The 22,294-nt window shown below is 42.7% G+C and overlaps 1 protein-coding gene across 4 annotated transcripts; it reads left to right on the top strand.

Annotated features, from left to right (window-relative positions):
* Positions 1-8,638: 8,638 nt before the first annotated feature.
* Positions 8,639-19,742, top strand: GTF3C6 (general transcription factor IIIC subunit 6). 4 transcript variants are annotated; one of them, XM_027602549.1, is made up of 6 exons: positions 8,639-8,934; positions 9,251-9,331; positions 11,050-11,113; positions 11,188-11,253; positions 12,798-12,911; positions 19,080-19,742. In XM_027602549.1, exons 1-6 carry the CDS (start codon positions 8,812-8,814, stop codon positions 19,379-19,381), a joined length of 750 nt encoding a protein of 249 aa, XP_027458350.1. In that variant the 5' UTR covers positions 8,639-8,811; the 3' UTR covers positions 19,382-19,742. The 4 variants fall into 4 exon arrangements, with proteins under 4 accessions (XP_027458350.1, XP_027458353.1, XP_027458352.1 ...); XM_027602550.1 differs by having other exon boundaries at positions 8,784-8,934; positions 11,209-11,253; XM_027602552.1 differs by lacking the exon at positions 12,798-12,911 and having other exon boundaries at positions 11,209-11,253.
* The last annotated feature ends 2,552 nt before the right edge of the window (positions 19,743-22,294 follow it).

Genomic DNA, 22,294 nt, shown 5'->3' with positions numbered 1-22,294 from the left:
CAAAACAAACACCTCCACGTATGAACCTGAGCAGCATTAGATTTGATGGTGAATTTTAGAAGTTATTCAGTTTTTCAGGTGGACAGGTGATAGCATTAAAATAGATTTCATCATTAAAGAGTACACTTAACCATGATGAGAACCGGGTGACGTGCGGAATTGTTGAATCACTACGTTGTACATCTGAAAGTCATAGAACACTGTACGTTAACTAGACTGGAATCAAAATGAAAAAAAGCAATAAAATGTTTAGTAACAAAAAATAGATTTCATCAGAAAAGTAATTCTTTTTTAATTTTTTAAAAGATTTTATTTATTTGACAGAGAGAGAGAGAGACAGCGAGACAGAGAGTACGGGGAGTGGGAGAGGGAGAAGCAGGCTTCCGCCGAGCATGGAGCCCGATGCGGGGCTCGATGCGGGGCTCGATGCGGGGCTCGATGCGGGGCTCGATGCCGGACTCAATCCCAGGACTCTGGGATCATGACCGGAGCCGAAGGCAGCCGCTTAACCAATTGAGCCACCCAGGCGCCCCCCAAAAGTAATTCTTTAGAAACTATTTCTCTGCAAGATGAAAAGTTCTGGACATGGGTTGCACAGCAATGTGAATATACGTAACCACTGAAGCATACACTGAAAAATAGTTCCGATGGTAAATTTTATTTTTAAAAAAGAAGGAAAAAATAAGTGCCCATATATATATTTTAAATGAGCTCTTTTCATTAATTTAAACTTTTGCTCCATCTACTTTGGAGCTTTATCAGCTTTTCATGTTTGAGGAATGCAGATCCACTCAGGTCACCTCAAGCAATGGCAAGTCTCGCTATTTTAAGGATACACGTGACTATAAAGGAGATAGGAATATCGTAGGGACCTAAGAATAGCAATATGATTGGGCTCCAATTGGGAAGGAAAATGAACAGGGAACGGGACAAACTCCATGCACATCCAGAACCTGGGTTGACTTGTCACTCTTGGCTGCAGCAGGAATGTAGTATTCCCCAACCATAGGGTGTCACCATCCCTCCTCTGTCTCTATGACTACCGGCTGGCTACCTCATTTAGTTATAGTTTCTGCTTACTCATAATTCCAGCTTACTCATAGTCTTTCTATAACCGACTTTCAGCTTCTCTCCCTACATTCAACAGACAGATTTTCTCTGTATATCTCACTTCAAATGCTTGCAAGGAAAAAAAAAAAGGAAACCTGACTGGCCTCGCTCAGAGTTCAACTTCAGTGGGCATCAGAAGAATCCCCTAGAGAGCTTGTTAAACCACAAAGCCTTGAGCCTCATTCCCAGCGTTTCAGATTTAGTAGTCTGGGGTAGGGCCTGAGAATGTGCATTGGTAACAGAATCCTGAGTAATGCTGACTCCACGGGTCTGGGGACCACTCTTGAGAACCACGGGCCCGTTAATCACCCTTTTTTCCTGTTTGGACAGAGCAGCTGGGGCTCTATCTCTACAGTGTCACCGACACTGTACTTCCGAACTAAACTGACTCTCAGGCTCATATATGGAGACTTTTAAAAACGTCCTTCTCTTATTGGCCTCCTCATTTAGGCAGTCTCCTGAGTCCTACTGCTTTTCACCTGGAATGTCTCTGACCCCTTTTCCCTTCCTTTGTCACTGCCCCAATCCAGGGTCTCATCTCCCAGAACCCCAATAGCTATAGAAAAGCTTCCAAGCCACCCACCCCCACATGCCAGATCACCTTCCCCCTGAGAGCCCTCAGATGCTCTGTCCATTGGCTCTCTTTGCCCATCTCATTAACCTAAACACTGTAACATCTTTAAACTTTGTGCTCTAAAGTCAATGGTATGTATTTATTTATTTTGAAAGATTTTATTTATTTATTTGACACAGAGAGAGAGCACAAGTAGGGGGAGCGGCAGGCAGAAGGAGAAGCAGGCTCCCCACTGAGCAGGGAGCCAGACGTGGGACTGGATCCCAGGACCCTGAGATCATGACCTGAGCCGAAGGCAGACGCTTAACGACTGAGCCACCCAGGCGTCCTAAGTCAATAATATTTAAATGCTTGTTTACCCACACTGATATTTCCTTTCCATCATGACCTCTTGCCCTTTCCCTACACCAGTATTTCTCAAATTTTTCCAAAAAGTGCCTCTCACAGCAGAGAAAATATAAAGGGTGAGGAGGAGGGTACCCTTAGGGATTGTACCCCTTGGAAGCTTTTAAATCTTCCTCTCCCCACTTTGGAGAAAATTATTGGTAGACTCCTGTTATCTTTAAAAAGGCAGATTTTGCAACCTCTTCCGTCTGTTTTTATTTTATTTTTCCATCTATTTTTATTTTCACATTAAAGGAAGCTTTTAATTATTTGTCAGGGAGCCAAATGGATGCTTTGGGAACATCTTGGGTTTGTCAGGACCTTCACACGGGGTACCTGTGTCCTGGTTTGAGAAGGACCCCTGTAGCCCACCTGGTCTGTCTGCACTCAGTGTCTGTTTAATTTCACCACTGCCTACAACACACTCCAAGAGTCTCCAAAAGTGCCACACTGCTACCAAATTAAGTATAAACTACTTTCTTCTGTATTCAAACCCCTCCAAAAATGATCAATCAAATCTTATTTCTGATACTGTTACTTTTTTTGCAAATTGAAATATTTTAGTTAGTATGTTCTCAATATTTCATTAAATCTGGCTATTGCCAAATGGCTTACTTCCATAGTCATCTAGCCCGGTGCTTCTCAAAGTGTGTTCCCCAGACCAAAAGAACCAGCATCATCTGGGAGCTTGCTAGAAATGCCTATATTCTGTTCTGTCCTACACCAGACTGAATCAGGAATTCTGGGTATGGGGCTGGCCATCTGCATTTTAACAAGCCCACCAGGTGATTCTTTTTTTTTTTTAAAGATTTTATTTATTTATTCATGAGAGACAGAGGGAGAGAGAGAGAGAGAGAAGCAGAGGGAGAAGCAGGCTCCCAGGAAGCAGGGAGCCCGATGCGGGACTCCATCCCAGGACCCTGGGACCATGACCTGAGCCGAAGGCAGACGCCCAACCATCTGAGCCACCCAGGCGCCCCCATCAGGTGATTCTGATGCAGCTGGGGATCACTGGTCTAGCATTTAGTTTTCAGATCTACAACAGAGTAAAATATAGATTTAAAAAAGAACTTAATGAAATATGAACTATTATTTAACAGCAAATTGTTCTTTTTTTATTTTTTTTAAGATTTTATTTTTAAATAATCCCTACGCTCAATACACGGCCCAAACTTACAACCCCTAGATCAAGAGTTGCATGCTCCACCAACAGAACCAGCCAGGCACCCCTGTTAATTTTTAAAAAAATTTTTTTTTAATTTTTATTTATTCATTTGAGACACAGAGATAGAGAGAGAGAGCGAGAGCATGAGCAGGGAGCGAGGCAGAGGGAGAGGGAGAAGCAGGCTCCCCGCTGAGCCAGGAGCCCGATGTGGGGCTTGATCCCAGCACCCTGGGATCATGACCTGAGCCGAAGGCTTAACTATCTGAGCCACCCAGATGCCCCTATCCCTGTTAATTTTTAAGACAAATGTTAATACTCATCCCCCTCCCCCCAGCTCCTCTCTCTCCACTAAAGGCTTTTTTTTTTTTTACTAGAATTCTTCTACTAAATATATTTTTCATACAGGCTCTTCTCAATTTCTAGAGGAAGAGCCAATTAAACAATTTTTAATTCATTTGTCTCCTCCTAGTGGCAGGCTTTTAAATATTGAGCACGACACCCTATTTATGTTTCTTAAAAAATATATTTCTGATTTTTTCCCTAAGAGTCCTCTTATTAACTACAATTAAAATCAATTGGCCCTCTCCACCAAATTCCATAAATTTTTCTCTATTCACTCTAGCTGTGACTGCAGAAAATCATGTAATTTGTCTCCAACATGGCTCTTTTTAAGCTGACTTGTAAATTTTCCCTCGTTTTGTTACTTCTTAGCAGTAGAACCTCACTACTTAGAACACTTTGAAATGCATTTTCTTCCTTTATAGGACTGAAGGACACCAGGTCATTATCCTTTATTCCTCTCATTATCACCCCCTTTCTTGCAATGCCCCAACAACCACACAAGATCTTCAGAGTACTGGGACAGCCCCTGCCACCAAATCTCTTTTCAGTTAGCACTTTGAGCCCTTAAGCTCCCAGGCTATAACTGACCTAGGGTGTGAACAAATTTTTTTGATTCTTAAAACCAACAAGACAAGGTTTGATTTTTTCCAAAAGATTTTATTGATATGGCAGGATAATTTATGGAGATACTAATACCCCACATTTCCCCCTTTAGCCCTTCCAAGCAGGTAGCCAAGCCATTTGTATTCCATCATCTCGGCATGTCTAAAGAATGGAAAGCTGAAGCTCTGAAGATGGTGCCTTTTCCTGTCCATTGTTAGAGTCTGAGCTCACTGAAGAAATTATGCTAGATGTCTGAGAGGGAAAAGGGGAGGGGGTGCCTTTATTTAAAACTGGAGTCTGGGAAGGAGCATAGACTGGTATGTCCTCAATCCCCTCCCAGCGCCCTGGACAGGTGCCAAGATCTATGATCTGCTTAGAAAGGCTAGACCTTTAAACACTGAGGTTCCTAAACACAGCGGGGATTCCCATGCTCTGGGAAACAAGAGTCCCTGCATTTCAAGGATCTGTGTGGCTTCAACCATGGGAATTTCAGTAGTAACCAATGTGGGCTGGAGACTGGAAAGTTCTCTCCAAATACTATGTAAGATCTGGAACAGTAAAGGAGAGAAAACTGACAGAGATTAAATTTTCCTCCCATCCTGTTAAATATTAACAGTTAAATATTCTGAACATCACTCTTGATAATAATTACCTCTTGAGACTGTCATAAAGCTTAAAGTAGATTCAGTCAAAACATGCTAATGACACTTGACCCTTACCAACTCCTCCCTGCCCCCTTCAGCATGGATCCTTAAGCCATCTTTTTGGATCCAGGGCCAAATTATATTTCTGCTATACAGCTGCCATAGTATTTGGCCCTCATCTGGCCTTCAAAGATTTTTTTTTAATCACCTAAGAAATTTCTCTTCCCTGTTCAGTTTCAAACTAGCAGCTTCTATTGTTGTTGTTGTTTTTAATAACAGCTATATTAGGATATAATAAAACCATAAAATGGACTATTTTAAAGTATACAACTCAGTGTTTTTAGGATATTCACAAAGTTGTGCAACCATCACCACTAACTCCCGAATATTTTCATCACCCCCAAAAGAAACCACACATCCAGTTGTAGTCATTTCCCTTCCCCCGGGGGCCCTGGCAACCACTAATCACCTTTTCTCTCCATAGGCTCACTTAACCGGAAATCTCATATAATTGGAATCATTCAATTTGTGGCTTTTTGTGTCTGCCTTCTCGCTTTCAAGTTCACCCACGTTGTAGCATGTATCTCTACTTCATTTTTATTGCAAAAAGGATTCCATATATAGATCAGCCAAATTAGGTTTACTGCTTCTATTTTTTTTTTTTTTAAGTAATCTCTACACCCAAGGTGGGGCCCAAGCTTACTACCCCGAGATCAAGAATTGGATGGGATGCTCTAGCTTACCGACTGAGGCAGCCAGGCACCCCTATTGCTTCTGTTTTTAAGTAAAGATAATTTAGTCTTTTTAAGCTGGCATCTGAGACTTACTATCTTTTTTAGGATTGAGAATAGAATGGTTTTTGTTTTTTTGTTTTTTTAAGTAAGCTCTATGCCCAACATGGGGCTTGAACTACATGATCCCAAGACCGAGAGTCACATGCTCTACCAACTGAACCAGCCAGGTACCCTGAGAATAGAATGTATTAAGAACGGGCTCAGTTGGTAGAGTATGTAACTCTTGATCTCAGGACTGTCAACTTCGAGCCCCACATTGGATGTAGACATTCCTGGGGGGAAAAAAATCTTAGGGGAAAAAAAAAAATGGACTCCAATTAGAATCCACTGAAATTCCTCCCAATCACCAAAAGGCTTCTTTTTCTCCCTCTTTCAAAGTTGATTGCTGATGGGTTATTATGCCCAATAACTACCTGTTTTCTGTCCAAGAAGTTTCAACCTTTAAGCTAATTTTCAAAGGGCAGGAGCTCTAGGCCATGAAGCCCATACTATGTCTCCTTTCCTCCCAAGGGAATGGTTTTCTACTTTGTGTGCGATGTTTTAATATTAAAATTACCTTACAGATTTTGTATACACATATTTTTGTAAATATATAGAATATCTCTGAAAGTATATGTATGTAAGAAACTGGTAAAATTGCTTGTCTTTGGGAAGCGGATGTAGGGGGACTGGGATGGAAAGCTTACTTCTTATTCTAACCTTTTTCACTCTATATCCTTTTGTAAATTGTTCAAAATAAATAAAAATAATAATTACTTCATAAATAGCAAACAGTAATAACTTTGACTAGATGTATGAGGCTTGTTTATTTGAAAGGGACTTTTTTTTGGGTAAAGATTTTATTTATTTATTGGTCAGAGAGAGAGCATACAAGCAGGGGGAGGGGCAGGCTCCCCGCTGAGCAAGGAGCCCCGATGTCAGACTCATCCCAGGACCCTGGGATCATGACTTGAGCTGAAGGCAGATGCTTAACCGACTGAGCCACCCAGGTGTCCCTGCAAGGGACTTCTTAAATTATTACACTGACCTTGCAGAACACACATATTCTCGAGGTGCCTGGGTGGCTCAGATGGTTAAGCATCTGCCTTCAGCTCAGGTCATGATCTCAGGGTCCTGGGATCATACCCTGTGTCTGGCTCCCTGCTCAGAGGGAGTCTGATTCTTCCTTCCTCTCTACCTGCCACTCCCCCTCCTTGTGTTCTCTGTCAAATAAATAAACAAAATCTTTTAAAAAAAACCGTACACACACATATTCTCATTCCTCAAGCCTTTGTGACTGCTGTTCCCTTACCTTGGCTTGCCCTTCTCCTCTTTATCTTCCCTTTTACCCCAATAAAATCTGACAACTTGTGTAATTTTTCAATTTACAAAGCACTTTTAGATACAACAGGATCTAATCTTCAAATGCAAAATATACAGTAAGTATAAATATTTTTATCTTCATTTAATAAATAAGAACACTGAGGCTTAGAAAGTGTAGGAGCTTGTCCCAGATCACAAGTATTACATTTCAGAGCTAGAATTCAAATCTACAATGTCTAACAAGTTAAGTGCTCTACCTTTTCTTTTTTTTCTTTTTAAAGATTTTATTTATTTATTTGAGAGAGAGAGAATGAGAGACGGAGAGCACGAGAGGGAAGAGGGTCAGAGGGAGAAGCAGAATCCCTGCTGAGCAGGGAGCCCGATGTGGGACTCGATCCCGGGACTCCAGGATCATGACCTGAGCCGAAGGTAGTCGCTTAACCAACTGAGCCACCCGGGAGCCCCCTTTTTTTTTTTTAAGCAATGAAATCCTATTTCTTTAATGGGGGCAACTCAGTAAAAATGTACAAAGATGTTTACTAAAGTGTTGTGTGCTATTTAAAAAAAAATATTTTAAGTAATCTCTACACCCAAGGTGGGGCTCCAACTTAAAACCCTGAAATCAAGAGTTGAATGCCCTACCAACTGACCCAGCCAGGCCACACAAGCGTTGTGAAATAATATTACACAATAAATACTACGCAGTTACTAGAAATTATGATGTAAATCTGTATTTACCATGGAAAACTTGGAAAAAATCCATGATGTTGTATACAGTGAGTAAAGTAAAAACAGAGATATAAATTTAATGCTTTAAAAAAAGTGTTTATGTGTAGAAAGAAGCAGAAAGGATATATGGGAAAGTGTTTTTTAAAAGTCAATACTCTAGGGGCACCTGAGTGGCTCAGTCGTTAAGCATCTGCCTTCGGCTCAGGTCATGGTCCTAGGATCTGGGGGGCTCAGTTGTTAAGCATCTACCTTGGGCTCAAGTCATGGTCCCAGGATCCTGGGATCAAGCCCCCATTTGGGCTCCCTGCTCCGCCGGAGTCTGCTTCTCCCTCACCCACTCCCCCTTCTAGATAAAACACGTTAAATGCTCAATCTGTGCCAAATGCTGGGCTAAGTCTACCTTACATGTATTGTCTCATTTAATCCTCACAATAACCAACATGCCTAGGGCCTTGCTGCTAAAAATGCAGCTGAACTGGACAAGTATCAGACCCCAAAGCTCATGCTCTTTGGAGCTAGATCATCCTGCTTCCTATACAAAGATCATTTATTTTATTATCAGAGAAACCCATGAGTTTAAGAAAATTCGGTTCAAAACTCCACTTCCCCAGGTCTGTGAATTCCCCTAACAATGTTTGTCTTACGGTACCTAGGGCAAGCTCATTAGCATATAATTGGTTGGGTCCCTTTCTCTACCTATCTTAGATCTGATGCTGGCAGGCCTGAAACCCAAGCCCACTTTGCGCGCTCCTTACGTGTTACACTGAAATGTGCTTTTAACTCGGCTCAAGGAGAACTAGAATTGAGGAGTAGTGCTCACACGATATTAAGAATATCTTTCCAAGAAATGTTGAGTCGGGCCAAAGAGAGGCCTCTTCGTTTCCCTCTCACATGGCGGCCTCCTTGCTTGCACCTTCTTTATCCTCTCTCCCTCCCCAGCCCTCTCCCCCAACTCGGGCCGGTAGCCTGAGGGTGTCCTCGGTCGCAGGCCTGCCCCGGCCGGCTGCCACCAGACCCGCACTCCTCCTCTCAAGAAAGAAACAAGAAGGAAGCCCGGAGCGGACCTCCACGTGGGTACGGGGGCGACCATCTCGCGTCCTGGCAGGAGCGGTCTGCGGGGCCCGAGCAGCAGCCAGACCTGGGGAGCTGCTGCCCGTACTCAAGATGGCGGCCGCGGAGGGCGTGGCCAGCGACTCGGAGGTTCCGAAAAGGTGCGGAATCATGGCGGCGACCGAGGAGCGGGTCCGGGAGGGCGGAGAAGAGGAAGAAGAGGAAGAAGAGGAAGCAGTGAGTGGCACGGCGGCGGCCTGCGCGGCGCGGGCGGCGTGTGGGGCAGGGAGTCGGGCTGCCGCTGGCGGGAGGGAGAGCCCCCGGCGCGCGGAGCCGGAGCGCTGGCCTCAGCCCTAGCTGCCACACAGTAGCTAGAATGGGGGAAGTAGAGGAAGTTAACCTTAGGCATCGTCGCTTGCTTCCTCTCGTTGAAAGGAGGACCTAGTGTTCACAAAAGTTGGGATCGCTCCGGTGGGGATTTTTGGCTTCGCTTATTAACTGCCTCTTCTGAACTCTCCCGTGCTAGCATGTTAACTCCTTTTTCTTCCACCAGGAGCAGTTGGTTCTGGTGGAATTGTCCGGAATTATTGATTCAGACTTTCTATCAAAATGTGAAAATAAATGCAAGATTTTGGTGAGTCTTCTAGAATTGGGGGATTTCTGTAGATTTTCTTACATTTAAACAAGAATGAATATTGAAATACGTATCCCCAAAGATCTATTCCTCGTTACAAAGCACTGAATTCTAAGGACAATCAGAGAGAAGTACAGAGGGACTATGGGAACAAATGGGAGAAAATGCCGTGCTCGCCTTCAGAGTCTGAATGTGTGCCCGGGGAGAGTGGAAGATTGAGAGGAGGTAGCATTTTGTTACCAACCTATATATTTCGAAAAAGTACATTGTTTTAGATAGTGAGCGGGGAGAGAAAACAGTGAAGACAGACTATTTAGATATGCACACAGATTAACTGGAGAAGGGAGGAAAGAAGCCTACTAAGAAAAGAATTTAAAGACCTCACACTCTACTGTTGACTTGAGCTGTGGTGTCATGTTACCATCTGTTTTTATCATTTTACTTAAAAATCTTTGAGCTTGAGGGGTGGGGGGGTGGCTTAGCCTGGTGATGGGTATTAAAGAGGGTACATACTGAATGGAGCACTGGGTGTTATACCCAAACGATGAATCATGGAACACTGCATCAAAAACTAATGATGTGATGTATGGTGATTGACATAACATAATAAAAAAAAAATCTTTGAGCTACTGTTGACAAGACTTTTTCTGTTCCTACCTTAACTTGAAGAGGGGGTTGATTGAAGTACAGCGTGCTACTTGGATATGAATGAAGTATTGTAACTGCTGTGAGCAGAGCATTTTTAGCTTACCTGCACTTGCTAGGACAAGCTCCAGAGGTTCCCCAGTTTTGGCGTTCACTCTCCTTGGTAGCAAGGTTACATATTGAAGCCTCTTCCTTTTTTTGGTTTTAATTGAGATGTAATTGACATATAACATTACATTTCAGGTGTACAACATAATGATTTAACTGTTGTATGTACTTACCACAGTAAGTCTAGTTAACATCCATCACTACACACAGTTACAATTTTTTTCTTGTAATGAGGGTTTTTTTTTTCAATTAAGCGAGCTCCGTGCCCAACATGGGGTTTGAACTCACAACCCTAAGATCAAGAGTTGCATGCTCTACAGACAGCTAGCCAGGCACCCTGTTGTCAAAACTTTTAAGATGTTACACTCTTAGCAACTTTTAAGTGTACACCAAGGTATTAATAAGTAGAGTAATGCTGTGCATTACATCCCCAGGACTTATTTTATAACAGAGTTTGTATCTTTTGACTACCTTCACCCATTTCACCGCCCCCCCCCCCCCCCCCCCCCCCCCCCCCCCCCCCCCCCCCCCCCGCCAAGGCTTGTTTTTTATAGAGGGGGAGGGAGAGGCAGAAGGAGAGGGAGAGAGAGAATCCTAAGCTGACTCCACAGCCAGCACAGAGCCTGAGGTGGGACTGGATCTCATGACCCACCCTGAGCAGAAATCAAGAGTTGGATGTGCTTAACCGACTGAGCCACCTATGCACCCCTGCAAGGCTTTTTGTAATGATGATTTTTTTTTAAAGATTTTATTTATTTATTTGAGAGAGAGAATGAGATAGAGAGCATGAGAGGGGGGAGGGTCCGAGGGAGAAGCAGACTCACTGCTGAGCAGGAAGCCCAATGCGGGACTCGATCCTGAGACTCCAGGATCATGACCTGAGCCGAAGGCAGTCGCCTAACCAACTGAGCCACCCAGGCACCCTGTAATGATGATTTTTTTAATGATCCTGTATTCTGTTGCAGGGAATTGACACTGAGAGGCCAATTCTGCAAGTGGACAGCTATGTCTTTGCTGGAGAGTATGAAGGTAGGAGGATGTCAGATAAAACTCCTTTTTTAATATGCTTTTCAGAGGAAGTTACTCTGTTATTTCTCAACAAGTTGCCTTCAACTTTTCTGCAGACACTCTTGGGACCTGTGTTATATTTGAAGAAAATGTTGAACATGGTAAGTGCTTGCATTGCTGACTCAAATTTTTTACTGTGAAATATTGCAAACTTACTTTTGTACAGTAAATATTAAAATTTAACATCTCATGTGCCCATTGTCTCGCTATATCAAATCCTACCATTTTGCCGGATAGTTAAAAAATATTCCAGATACATTTGAAGCCTCGTGTATACCCCTCTCTAACATACTCCCTTCCTCTGTCTTGATAATCACTTTCCTGAATTTGATGTTTTTCTTTCCTATACCTGATTTTGTATTACACATATATGTATCCACAAACGATAAGTAGCATTTTTTTGTATATTTTCAAACTTGACACAAATTACAGCATATTATATGTACCATTGTATATCTGTTTTTCAGTTAGAGATAGGTTTTGAGATTTATACACGTTGGTATGTATAATTCTGTTTTCCCTTTTGCTAAGTATTCTGTTTGTGACCACACTACAGTGTATTGTCCAGTTACTGGACATGTTGATTGCTTCCATTTTTACCAGTAATTATTAATAGCTATGAAAATTTATTGAATGCCTTTTATATGTCAGGCATTGTTCTAAATGCTACACGTATTAACTCATTTATTCCTCATCACAAGTCTGTGAGGTAGATACCATTTTGTCTTCATTTTATATTTGAAGAAACTGAAACACAAAGAGGTAAATAGCATTCCCAAAGTCATACACGAAGTGAGAGACAGAGCTGGGATTTGAACCCAGGTGGTCTGGTCCAAAGCCCGTGATCTTAACTATGCTTATTAACTTACTGCAGAAATGCTGCCATGAGTATTTTGAGTCTCCTTGTACATGTATGCAAAAATGGCTCTAAGATACACACTTAGAAATGGAATTACCAGATTGCTGAGTGTGTGTTAGGTTTAACCATATGAAGTGACCAACTTGAACTAAATATGGACAGTTTAATGTGGTTCATCCTTATAGGTAGCGGTATGATCCTTTCTGAAGTGTAGTGTCAGTGACACATAGCAGCGTCTGGAAGTTTTCAGTGTGGTTCACACCTCTAACTCAGAGTCTCATCCTCCCTCCTGCCTGCGCCCACAGTTTCCCGTAAAGCTGTAACCCCAGGCAGCATGTTGGCAGCAGGTTTTTTCTCAGCTTCTTTTGTGATTGAGAACGTCCTTGCTCCAGTCTCAGGCTTCAAGTAGTAAGTCTGACGTTGGTGCTTCATTTAGAGTGGTAGAATTTGAGACACCATTACCCTGTAAGGCAATTCCAGGTCCCACTTGCCTACTTCAGGGCTGGAGCCTAGCAGGCCAATAGATTTAATTTCACTCACAGCTTTGCGTTTTGGTCCTCTGGAGATGTTTGTTGTTTTGGGGTCCACTTGTGCCTTCAGTTGTTACATATTTTATCTGTCATTTCTCTGTGCTGGGAGCAGGAGGGATGAGTTAAATTTTGAACTTACTACACTATCTCAACAGGAAGTAGTTTAGTCTCACTCTTTGAACTGGAGTTATTGAGGCTTCACATGATTATTTGGTGGCATCAACAGTAAAATAATTGAGTTCGTTTTATGTTCTAGGTGATGCAGAAGGCAGTAGTAAAACAGTGCTAAAATATAAATGCCATACAATGAAGAAGCTCAGCATGACAAGAACTCTTTTGACAGAAAAGAAGGAAGGAGAAGAAAGCATAGGTTAGTTCACTTAGTTCTCTGAAAGTAGGTGATTTACTCTTGGCTTTGAAGATGACACATTGTTGCCAGGACATTCCTTGTACTTTGTAGTAACAACTATGTTTTATGGAAATTGAGAGTGCTTCCTGAAAAGTACCAGATATAGATTTTTTTTTTTTTTTTTTTAGTACCAGATATAGATTTAAAATTCATTTGAATTGTAGGAGCACCTGAGTGGCTCAGTTGGTTGAACTTCTGACTCTTGATCTCAGCTCAGGTCTTTTTTTTTTTTTTAAGATTTTATTTATTTGACAGACAGAGAGAGTACAAGCAGGGGGAGCGGCAGGGAGAGGGAGAAGCAGAGTCCCTGCTAAGCAAGGAGCCCAATGTGGGGCTCGATCCCAGGACCCTGGGATCATGACCTGAGCCGAAGGCAGACGCCCAACTGACTGAGCCACCCAGGCATCCCTCAGCTCAGGTCTTTTTTTTTTTTTTTTTTTTTAAGGATTTATTTATTTATTTATTTGAGAGAGAGAGCAGGAGAGGGGGCAGGGGTGGAGGGAGAAGCAGGCTCCCCGCTGAGCAGGGAGCCCGATGCGGGACTCGATCCCGGGACTCCGGGATCATGACCTGAGCGTAAGGCAATCGCTTAACCAACTGAGCCACCCAGGCGCCCCCCTCAGCTCAGGTCTTAATCTCATAGTTGAGTTCGAGCCCCGTGTTGGCCTCTGCTCTGGGCATGGAGCCTACTTTAAAAAAAAAAAAAGATAAAATAAAAAATTTCATTTGAACTTGAGTGTAGCAGAGGGCACTGGAGACATGTAAGAAATTTCTTACCTGCTTTGCATTGGAGACAATTGTGACGAGTTTGTTAAGAAACTTGATAGATTTCCAACCCCTAGGGAATTCAGCAGCCACCATCCCCCACCCCCTTAATTAAAACTTCTTTGTACGTGGCGATGGTAGGATCTGGATTCTCAAGGTGAAACCCCAGAGAATCTCCTGGAAACTTGTGGCAGTGGTGGCAACCTTCCCCAGGAAGCTAATAACTGGAAGAAGCTGACTTTATATGTGAGGGAAGGACTCTAGGACCACAGTTGTTGGACCTGAGTTTCATTCTTAACTCACATCCGCTGAGCCTTCTCCAGTTGCTGGTCATTCCAAAGTAGAGACTTTAGACTATTGCTTCTTGCAACCATAGCAGGCACATGTTTGTGGAGATACATAATCACTTGATAGTTTACAAGTTCATTGCTCATAAGTGAAGTAAGAGGAAGAAAGAGAAAGAAAGATAAATGATTTCACTTATATGTGGAATAGAAAAAACAAAACAAACGGATAAACAAAAAGCAGACCCATAAATACAGAGAACAAACTGGTGGCTGCCAGAGGGGAGGGAGTGGTGGGGTGGACAAGATGAGTGAAGTGGAATGGGAGATACAGGCTTCCCGGGGCACACAAGTAAGTCATGGGGGTTAAAGGTGCAGCCTAGGGAATAGTCAATGGTGTTGTAACAGTGTTGTGTAGTGACAGGTGGAAGCTACAGTTGTGGTGAGCATCGCGTAGTGAATGTATAGACTTCAAATCACTGTGTTGTGTACCTGAAACTAATGTCACATTGTCAACTGTACTTCAGTTTTTTTTAAAGATCTTATTTATTCATTTGAAGCAGAGAGAGAAAGAGGACAGGCAGGGGGAGGGGCAAAGAAAGGACGAGAGGGGAAGCCAACTTCCCATTGAGCGGGGAGCCCGACACGGGGCTCAAGCCCAGGACCTAGAGATCACGACCTGAGCCAAAGACAGACACTTAACCAACTGAGCCACCCAGGTGCCCGTCAGTTATATTTCAGTTTTAAAAAAATTCACATAGGGCGCCTGGGTGGCTCAGTCGTTAAGCGTCCTCCTTCAGCTCAGGTCATGATCCCAGGGTCCTGGGATCGAGCCCCGCATCGGGCTCCCTGTTTGGGGGGGGGTGCTGCTTCTCCCTCTCCCACTCCCCCTGCTTGTGTTCCTGCTCTCACTGTGTCTCTCTGTCAAATAAATAAAATCTTAAAAAAAAAAAAATTAAAAAAATTCACATAATTTGAAAAAAGAAACCCAAAAACCTCCTTGCTCAAAGACGTATTTCAAACTCTAGTAAACATGACTCTGGTGATGGATATTTATGGCTTGATATTTATGGCTTGATTTATTGTATTTTAAGGAATAACTATTTGAAGGTATATTAGTCATGTAGAAATTAATTATACCAATTACACATAAGTACATAAAAAATCTTTGTTCCTCACATGTATATCCTCAATCTCTCCTCCTTTTTAGCACTGTGAAAATAACAGGAAGAGGTACTTGAAGTTCTAGAAAGAACTTGAAAGGTAGATACATATCAGATAGCTTAGCTATTACTTAGATATTCTTTTTTATTTTTTTTTAAGATTTTATTTATTTATTTGACAGAGAGAGATACAGCGAGAGAGGGAACACAAGCAGGGCGAGTGGGAGAGGGAGAAGCAGGCTTCCTGCGGAGCTGGGAGCCCGATGCGGGGCTCGATCCCAGGACCCTGGGATCATGACCTGAGCCGAAGGTGGACACTTAATCGACTGAGCCACCCAGGCGCCCCAGATATTCTTTTTTAAAGAAGGAAGTTGTAGAATTTCCTTTCCTGGAGTCTTTAATAGGGCTTCTGGGAGATTTGGGTATTTTGTTTAATCACATAAATTAGTTAGCCAACAAGGCTGTATTGGTTATGTATTGCTGCATAGAAATTTACCTCTAAACTTAACGGTTTGAAAAAACAACAACAAAAATATTTTACACAGTTTCCGTGAATCAGGAATTTGGGATCAGCTTAGCCAGGCAGTTCTGGCTCGATGTCTGTCTTGAGGTTGCAGTCAATATGTTGGCTGGGTTGCAGTGACCTGAAAATCTAAATAGAAGACAGCTTCCTCACATGCTTGGCAGGTTTGTGCCAGCTTTTAGCAGGAGGCCTCAGTTCTTGCCTCCCTACAGTACTGTTCCAGTGCCCTCCTGACATGGCAGCTGGCTTCTTCCAGATCAAGTGATCCATGAGAACAAGGTAGAAGCCACAATATGTTTTATGAACCAGCCTTAGAAGTCACATTCTGTTATTTATGACATGTGCTATTCATTGTGGGAGGAGATGACACAGGGGCATGAATACCGGGAAGGTGAAAATCTTTGGGGACCATCTTGGAGGCTGGCGACCAAACATGGCAATATGCTGCAGGCAGAACAAAATAGGAGATGTGGTCCTTACCTTCTGGGAATTTGCACTCTAAAGTCAATCACATTGGGGGTGCCTGGGTGGCTCAGTCGTTAAGCGTCTGCCTTTGGCTCAGGTCATGGTCCCAGGATCCCAGGGAGCACCGCATCGGGCTCCGTGCTCGGCGGAAAGCCTGCTTCTCCCTCTCTGACTCCCCCTGCTTGTGTTCCCTCTCTCACTATGTAAAAAAATCCTTAAAAAAAAAAAAATAGAAAAAAAAATAAATCACATTGAAACACATGTATGAATGTGACTCAACACCCATTTTATGCAATTAAGTATCTGGAATGTGCCATGTACCATGCTAAATAACAGAATAGGCTGCAGAATGGCTTCAAGGTTTTGAAGCTGGTGACTAGGTGAATGATGCTATTGCAAGGGGGTAAAAATGAAAGAATAGTTGAAGCTGACTAGAGAGAAAAGGACTAAACAACTTTTTTTTTTTTTTTTTTTTTTTAAAAGGATGTTGCAGTCTTTTTTTTTTTTTAATGATTTTATTTATTTATTCATGAGCGACAGAGGTGGGGAGAGAGAGAGAGAGAGAGAGAGAGAGAAGCAGAGGGAGAAGCAGGCTCCCAAGGAGCAGGGAGCCCGATGCGGGACTCGATCCCAGGACCCTGGGATCATGACCTGAGCCGAAGGCAGACGCTCAACCATCTGAGCCACCCAGGCGCCCTAAACAACTTTTGATAGAAGGAGATTTTATGGTAATAACATACGAGAAGACATGGCATCAGCTGTAGGGATGTTTCAACAAACAGTCACAGAAGAGTTGGTTTATGGTGGGAATAGGAGCAGTTCGAAGTGTGAACAGGGTGGTAAGATAAGTTGCGGTATCTTAGAGATATTGAATGGCATTTTGAAAATGACAGTAAATAGCTCAGGCTTGCTATAGAAATTGATGAGGATCCATTGAAAATATTTGAAGGGGTCATAAGGATAAAAGAAAAAAATGACTAGCACTTTTTTTAAAATTTGTTTTAGAGAGAGCGCAAACAGGGAGGGGCAGAGGGGGAGGGAAAAAGAGAGGGAGAGAGACTCTCAAGCAGACTCCCCACTGAGTGTGGAGCCTGATGCAGGGCTCAATCCCACAACCCTGAGATCGGACCTGAGTCAAAACCAAGAGTCAAGACGCTTAACCAACTAAGCCACCTGGGCGCCCCCAAATTACTAGCATTATTGAAACAATACTTGATTATGGGAGGTTCATTGATGGGTTAGGGCTGTGACTGTAAGTATGAAAAGGGTAACAATTTTTTTCAAGTTTTTTTTTTTTTTTGGAGAGGTGTCTTATTTCATAGTTGGATGTTCCAACTCAAAATGACATGTGAGTGTTGAGTTGAAAGATGATAGGGTAGTATCATCTGTTATGGAGACTGAGGAGAAAATTATAGGGAAGTGAAAGACAAGGTGGTAGTGAGAGCTCAAATTATCTCAGTGAGTTGGGAATTGGACTCAGGAAAAAGGGCTTGGAATAGTAAATGAAGATGATTAGTTTTAGTGATTTTTTTTATGGTCTGAATTGTTTAAAAAAAATTTTTTTGAAGATTTTATTTATTTGAGAGAGAGAGAGAGAGAGAGAAACAGCATGAGAGGGAAGAGGGTCAGAGGGAGAAGCAGACTCCCCGCTAAGCAGGAAGCTTGATGCGGGACTCGATCCAGGGACTCCAGGATCATGACCTGAGCCGAAGGCAGTCGCTTAACCAACTGAGCCACCCAGGCGCCCTATTTTTTAAAATTTTTAGTTGGAGGGGCACTGAGGTGGCTTAGTCAGTTAAGTGTCTGCCTTCAGCTCAGGTCATGATCCCGGAGTCCTGGGATCGAGTCCCGAGTCGGGCTCCCTGTTCAGTGGGGAGTCTGCTTCTCCTGCTCCCTCTGCCCCTCCCCCTGCTTGTGTGCTCTCTCTTGCTCATGCTCTCTCTCTTCCTAATGAATAATAAAATCTTAAAAAAATTTCTTTAGAGGGCGCCTGGGTGGCTCATTCGGTTAAGCGTCTGCCTTTGGCTCAGGTCATGATCCCGGGGTCCTGGGATCGAGCCCTGGCATTGGGCTCTGCACTCAGCGGAGAGCCTGCTTCTGCCTGCTACTCTGTCTACTTGTGCTTTCTCTCTGTCTCTCTGTCAAATAAATAAATAAAATCTTAAAAAAAAAATTTTTTTTTTTTAGGGCGCCTAGGTGGCTCAGTTGGTTAAGCGTATGCCTTTGGTGCAGGTCATGATCCCAGGGTCCTAGGATTGAGCCCTGCATCAGGCTTCCTAGTCAGCAGGGAGCCTGCTTCTCCTTCTCCCTCTGCTTGCTGCTCTGCCTACTTGTGATTCTCTCTCTCTCTTTCTGTCAAATAAATAAATAAAATCTTTAAAAAAAAATTTAAAAAAATTTTTAAATTGAAGTATAGTTGATATACAATATTATATTAGTTTCAGGTGTACAACATAGTGATTCATTAATTATATACATTACAAAGTGCTCACCATAAGTGTAGTCACCATATAGTTACTACAGTATTATTGACTATATTTCACTTACACTGAGTTTTGATGTTGCATATACTATAGGCACTCCAGGGTCTCCATGTAAGATGAAAATAATGTGATTGTTTATTAATAGTCATGGTACCATGTTCATTGGTTTATGTTGGGGCTTTATTTTGACATGTATTCATAGGATGAAAATTTGAATTAAAGAGAGGGGCGCTTGGGTGGCTCAGTTGGTTGAGTGTCTGACTCTTGATCTCAGCTCAGGTCTTGATCTCAGCGTCATGAGTTGAAGCCCCACATTGGGCTCCGCACTGGGCGTGAAGCCTACTTAAAAAAAAAAAAATTAAAGAGAAATAAATGTAAGTAACTAAAATTCCTTTTTCCTATTTCTTTCTTGGTTTGTCCTCCCATCCCTCACCGTCCCCCATTAGGTGGTGTGGAATGGCTGCAAATCAAGGACAATGATTTCTCCTACAGACCCAACATGATCTGTAGCTTTCTGCATGAATGTGAAGATGACGACGTTGTAGCTACAGCTTCAGATAAATCTTTGGAGTTGGAAGAGCAAGAAATTCAAACAAAAGATAATTCAAACCTGAATTATGAACAGGGGAAATCACTGAACTTGGAAGTAGAGAATTCTGGTCCTCTTATTGATATCCCTTCTTCTGAGGCAGAAGGTTATGTTTTTATGGAAACTCAAGATAGTGCCTCGGAAATCACTCCTAGATGAAATGTTTCTCATAACTAGTAATGAACTTTTTGGAGTTTTTATATAACATAATTGTGTAGCTTTCAGTTCACTATTTTATTAGTTTTGTTGGCTATACATGCATTTCTGATTATAGCACAGTTTAATATACCAGAGTCGTTAAGGACCCGATATGAATTGAATTTTTAAAAATCTGGTATAAATGACTGTAGGGATCCTTCTTTGAATTTCTTTAAATTGGAAGTTTTATTAAGGTAAGTGTATACATTTTTTTATTGCAGCCATCACAAATTACTGCAAACTTAGTGGCTTAAAATGACACAAGTGTGGGGCGCCTGAGTGGCTCAGTCATCAAGCGTCTGCCTTCGGCTCAGGTCATGATCCCAGGGTCCTGGGATTGAGCCCCGCGTTGGGCTCCCTGCTCGGCGGGAGGCCTGCTTCTCCCTCTCCCACTCCCCCTGCTTGTGTCCCTCTCTCGCTGTCTCTCCCTCTGTCAAATAAATAAATAAAATCTTAAAAAAAAAATGACAAGTGTATTATCATATAGTTTTGTAATTCAGCTATCTGACATGGGCTGGGCTAAAATCAAGGTGTTGGCTGGACTTCATTCTTTTCTGGAGGTTGGGGGTTGGGGAGACTCTGTTTCCTTGTTCATTTAGTTGTTGGCAGATTTCAATTCTTTGTCATTGAAGGATCAGTGTCCCATTTTCTTGCTGTCATCTGAGGGCCATTTCCAGCTTCTGGAGGCTGCCTATATTCTTTGGCTTATGGTCCTCTTCTCTTCAAAGCCAGTAAATCTCTTGCTTCTTTGCTTCTTCCATCATCCTATCTCTGACCCACCTTGCTAATTACCTGACCCAGTATCTGTTCTTTCTTTTTTTATTTTGTAACAATCCCAGAATTATTCAGGTTAGCAGCGTACCCATATATGTGTAAATATGTGGCCAAATGACTAAGTTCTGGCCAGTGACATGGAATTATAAGTGTTGAGTGATGGATGCTTCTGGAAAGTTTCCTTAAACTTTAAGGCATAAAGGGAGATGGGCCAGTTCATCTTCTCTTTTTTCTGGAGTATGGATGTGGTGGCTAGAGCTTCAGCAGGCTTTTTGGATTGTAAAGAAACCTTGGAAATAGAAGCCATGAGTGGCAGAGCAACAAGATAGGAGATTGGATCCTGATGTGTTGCCCTGGACTGCCAAGAATAAAGATTAGTAAATCCTTTCTTTTTCCCCGTGGTGAAATGACTTCAACTTTACCTTTTGGCACTATTTCTCTGGAAATCTACTAGAGAAGATAATAATAGAATGTCAACTGTGATGTCAGGCAATATTGTGATTAAAAATGACCCCTGAGGGGCACCTGGGTGGCTCAGTCGTTAAGCGTCTGCCTTTGGCTCAGGTCATGATCCCAGGGTCCTGGGATCGAGTCCCACATTGGGCTCCCTGCTCAGCGGGAAGCCTGCTTCTCCCTCTCCCACTCCCCCTGCTAGTGTCCCTGCTCTCACTGTCTCTCTCTGTCAAATAAATAAATAAAATCTTTAAAAAAAAAAGAGCCTGAGCTGGGGGAGGAGCTCCCCTGAGCCTGGGGAGCCTGGCTTTGTTGGTTAAGTGTCTGACTCCTTTTTTTCTTTTTTAAAGATTTTATTTATTTATTTGAGAGAGAGACAATGAGAGATAGAGAGCACGAGAGGGAAGAGGGTCAGAGGGAGAAGCAAACTCCCTGCTGAGCAGGGAGCCCGATGCGGGATTCGATCCCGGGACTCCAGGATCATGACCCGAGCCGAAGGCAGTCGCCCAACCAACTGAGCCACCCAGGCGCCCTAAGTGTCTGACTCTTGATCTCAGCGCGGGTCTTGATCTCAGGGTCGTGAGTTCAAGCCCTGCATTGGGCTCCACCGTGTATGTGGAGCCTACTTAAAAAAAAAAAATAAAAGATCCCTTATTGGTAAACTGTGTCTAGACCAGGAAGACTACAACCGCTATAAATGCCCATTGGAAAATACGGACTTTAGACTTACTTAAGCACCATGTGTTTTTGGTTTGTTTCTATTTTTAACCAAGCTCCATGCCCACCGTGGGGCTTGAACTCACGACCCTGAGATTAAGAGTCACGTGGTCTACTGACTGAGCCAGCCAGGTGCCCCAAGCCCTGTGTTTCTTATTACAAAGATTCCCGAAAGCTACACTCATGGCTGTTTCAAGAGATGTTGGTTCTTGGGAAGCGTGAAGTTTCTAAGCCAGCATGGTTTCTGCATCCACCCAGATGAGCTTGTCTCCTTACACCTGAACTGACACTTGGGCACCAGAGTAAAGCCTCCTGTTGAAACAAGCCTCATGGTGCTGTGCTGTTTCCTATTAGAAGTTAAGTGAGTCGGGGGCTGGGTTCAGTCCCCTAAGGCCTATGGGGTCCTGTGAGTGTGAACGTCCTTCTAAACCTGTGACGACTGCCACTGTTGAGGCAGAGAAGGCGCTGTGACTGCCTGCGTCTGGCCTTTATGTGAGAGAAATAACTCGGCTCTCGTTTAAGTCACTCTGTAGAGCCACACTTAATCCTATTTACTACAGTACGCATTTTGAAAAACAGAAAAGTATAAGGAAGTAGAATGGAAGATTCTTGACGTGTAATCTTGCTAAAGAAACTGATATAGACTGATGTGGTTCTACCTTAAATTGAAGAGGATAATAAAGTCTTATATTCTGAAGAGAACATAATGTGTGTTAGTTCCTTACTTGTAAATGAGAATAAATGTTTGCAATTTGGTAAACTAAATCTTATTTTTCAACTATGAAATATTTTGTAAGACTAGAACTTCACAAATGAATTTTTTCACCATTGATCGGCCTTACTGACTTAATAAAATTACTTACAAACTAATCTTGGAACTACAGTCTCTATGTAGCTGGCACAATACTACTGACACTGAATGCAGTGGTT

The sequence above is a fragment of the Zalophus californianus genome, chromosome 7, assembly GCF_009762305.2.
Source record: "Zalophus californianus isolate mZalCal1 chromosome 7, mZalCal1.pri.v2, whole genome shotgun sequence".
Taxonomy (NCBI): Eukaryota; Metazoa; Chordata; class Mammalia; order Carnivora; family Otariidae; genus Zalophus; species Zalophus californianus.
This window is presented reverse-complemented; position numbering and strand designations above follow the sequence as displayed.

Bases quoted from the DNA above. Each gene is read 5' to 3' on its own strand.
- GTF3C6 (XM_027602549.1), top strand. From the start codon at position 8,812: ATGGCGGCCGCGGAGGGCGTGGCCAGCGACTCGGAGGTTCCGAAAAGG. The intron at 8,935-9,250 runs GTGAGTGGCACG...TTCTTCCACCAG, and splicing joins AAGAGGAAGAAGAGGAAGCA to GAGCAGTTGGTTCTGGTGGA. The intron at 9,332-11,049 runs GTGAGTCTTCTA...ATTCTGTTGCAG, and splicing joins AAAATAAATGCAAGATTTTG to GGAATTGACACTGAGAGGCC.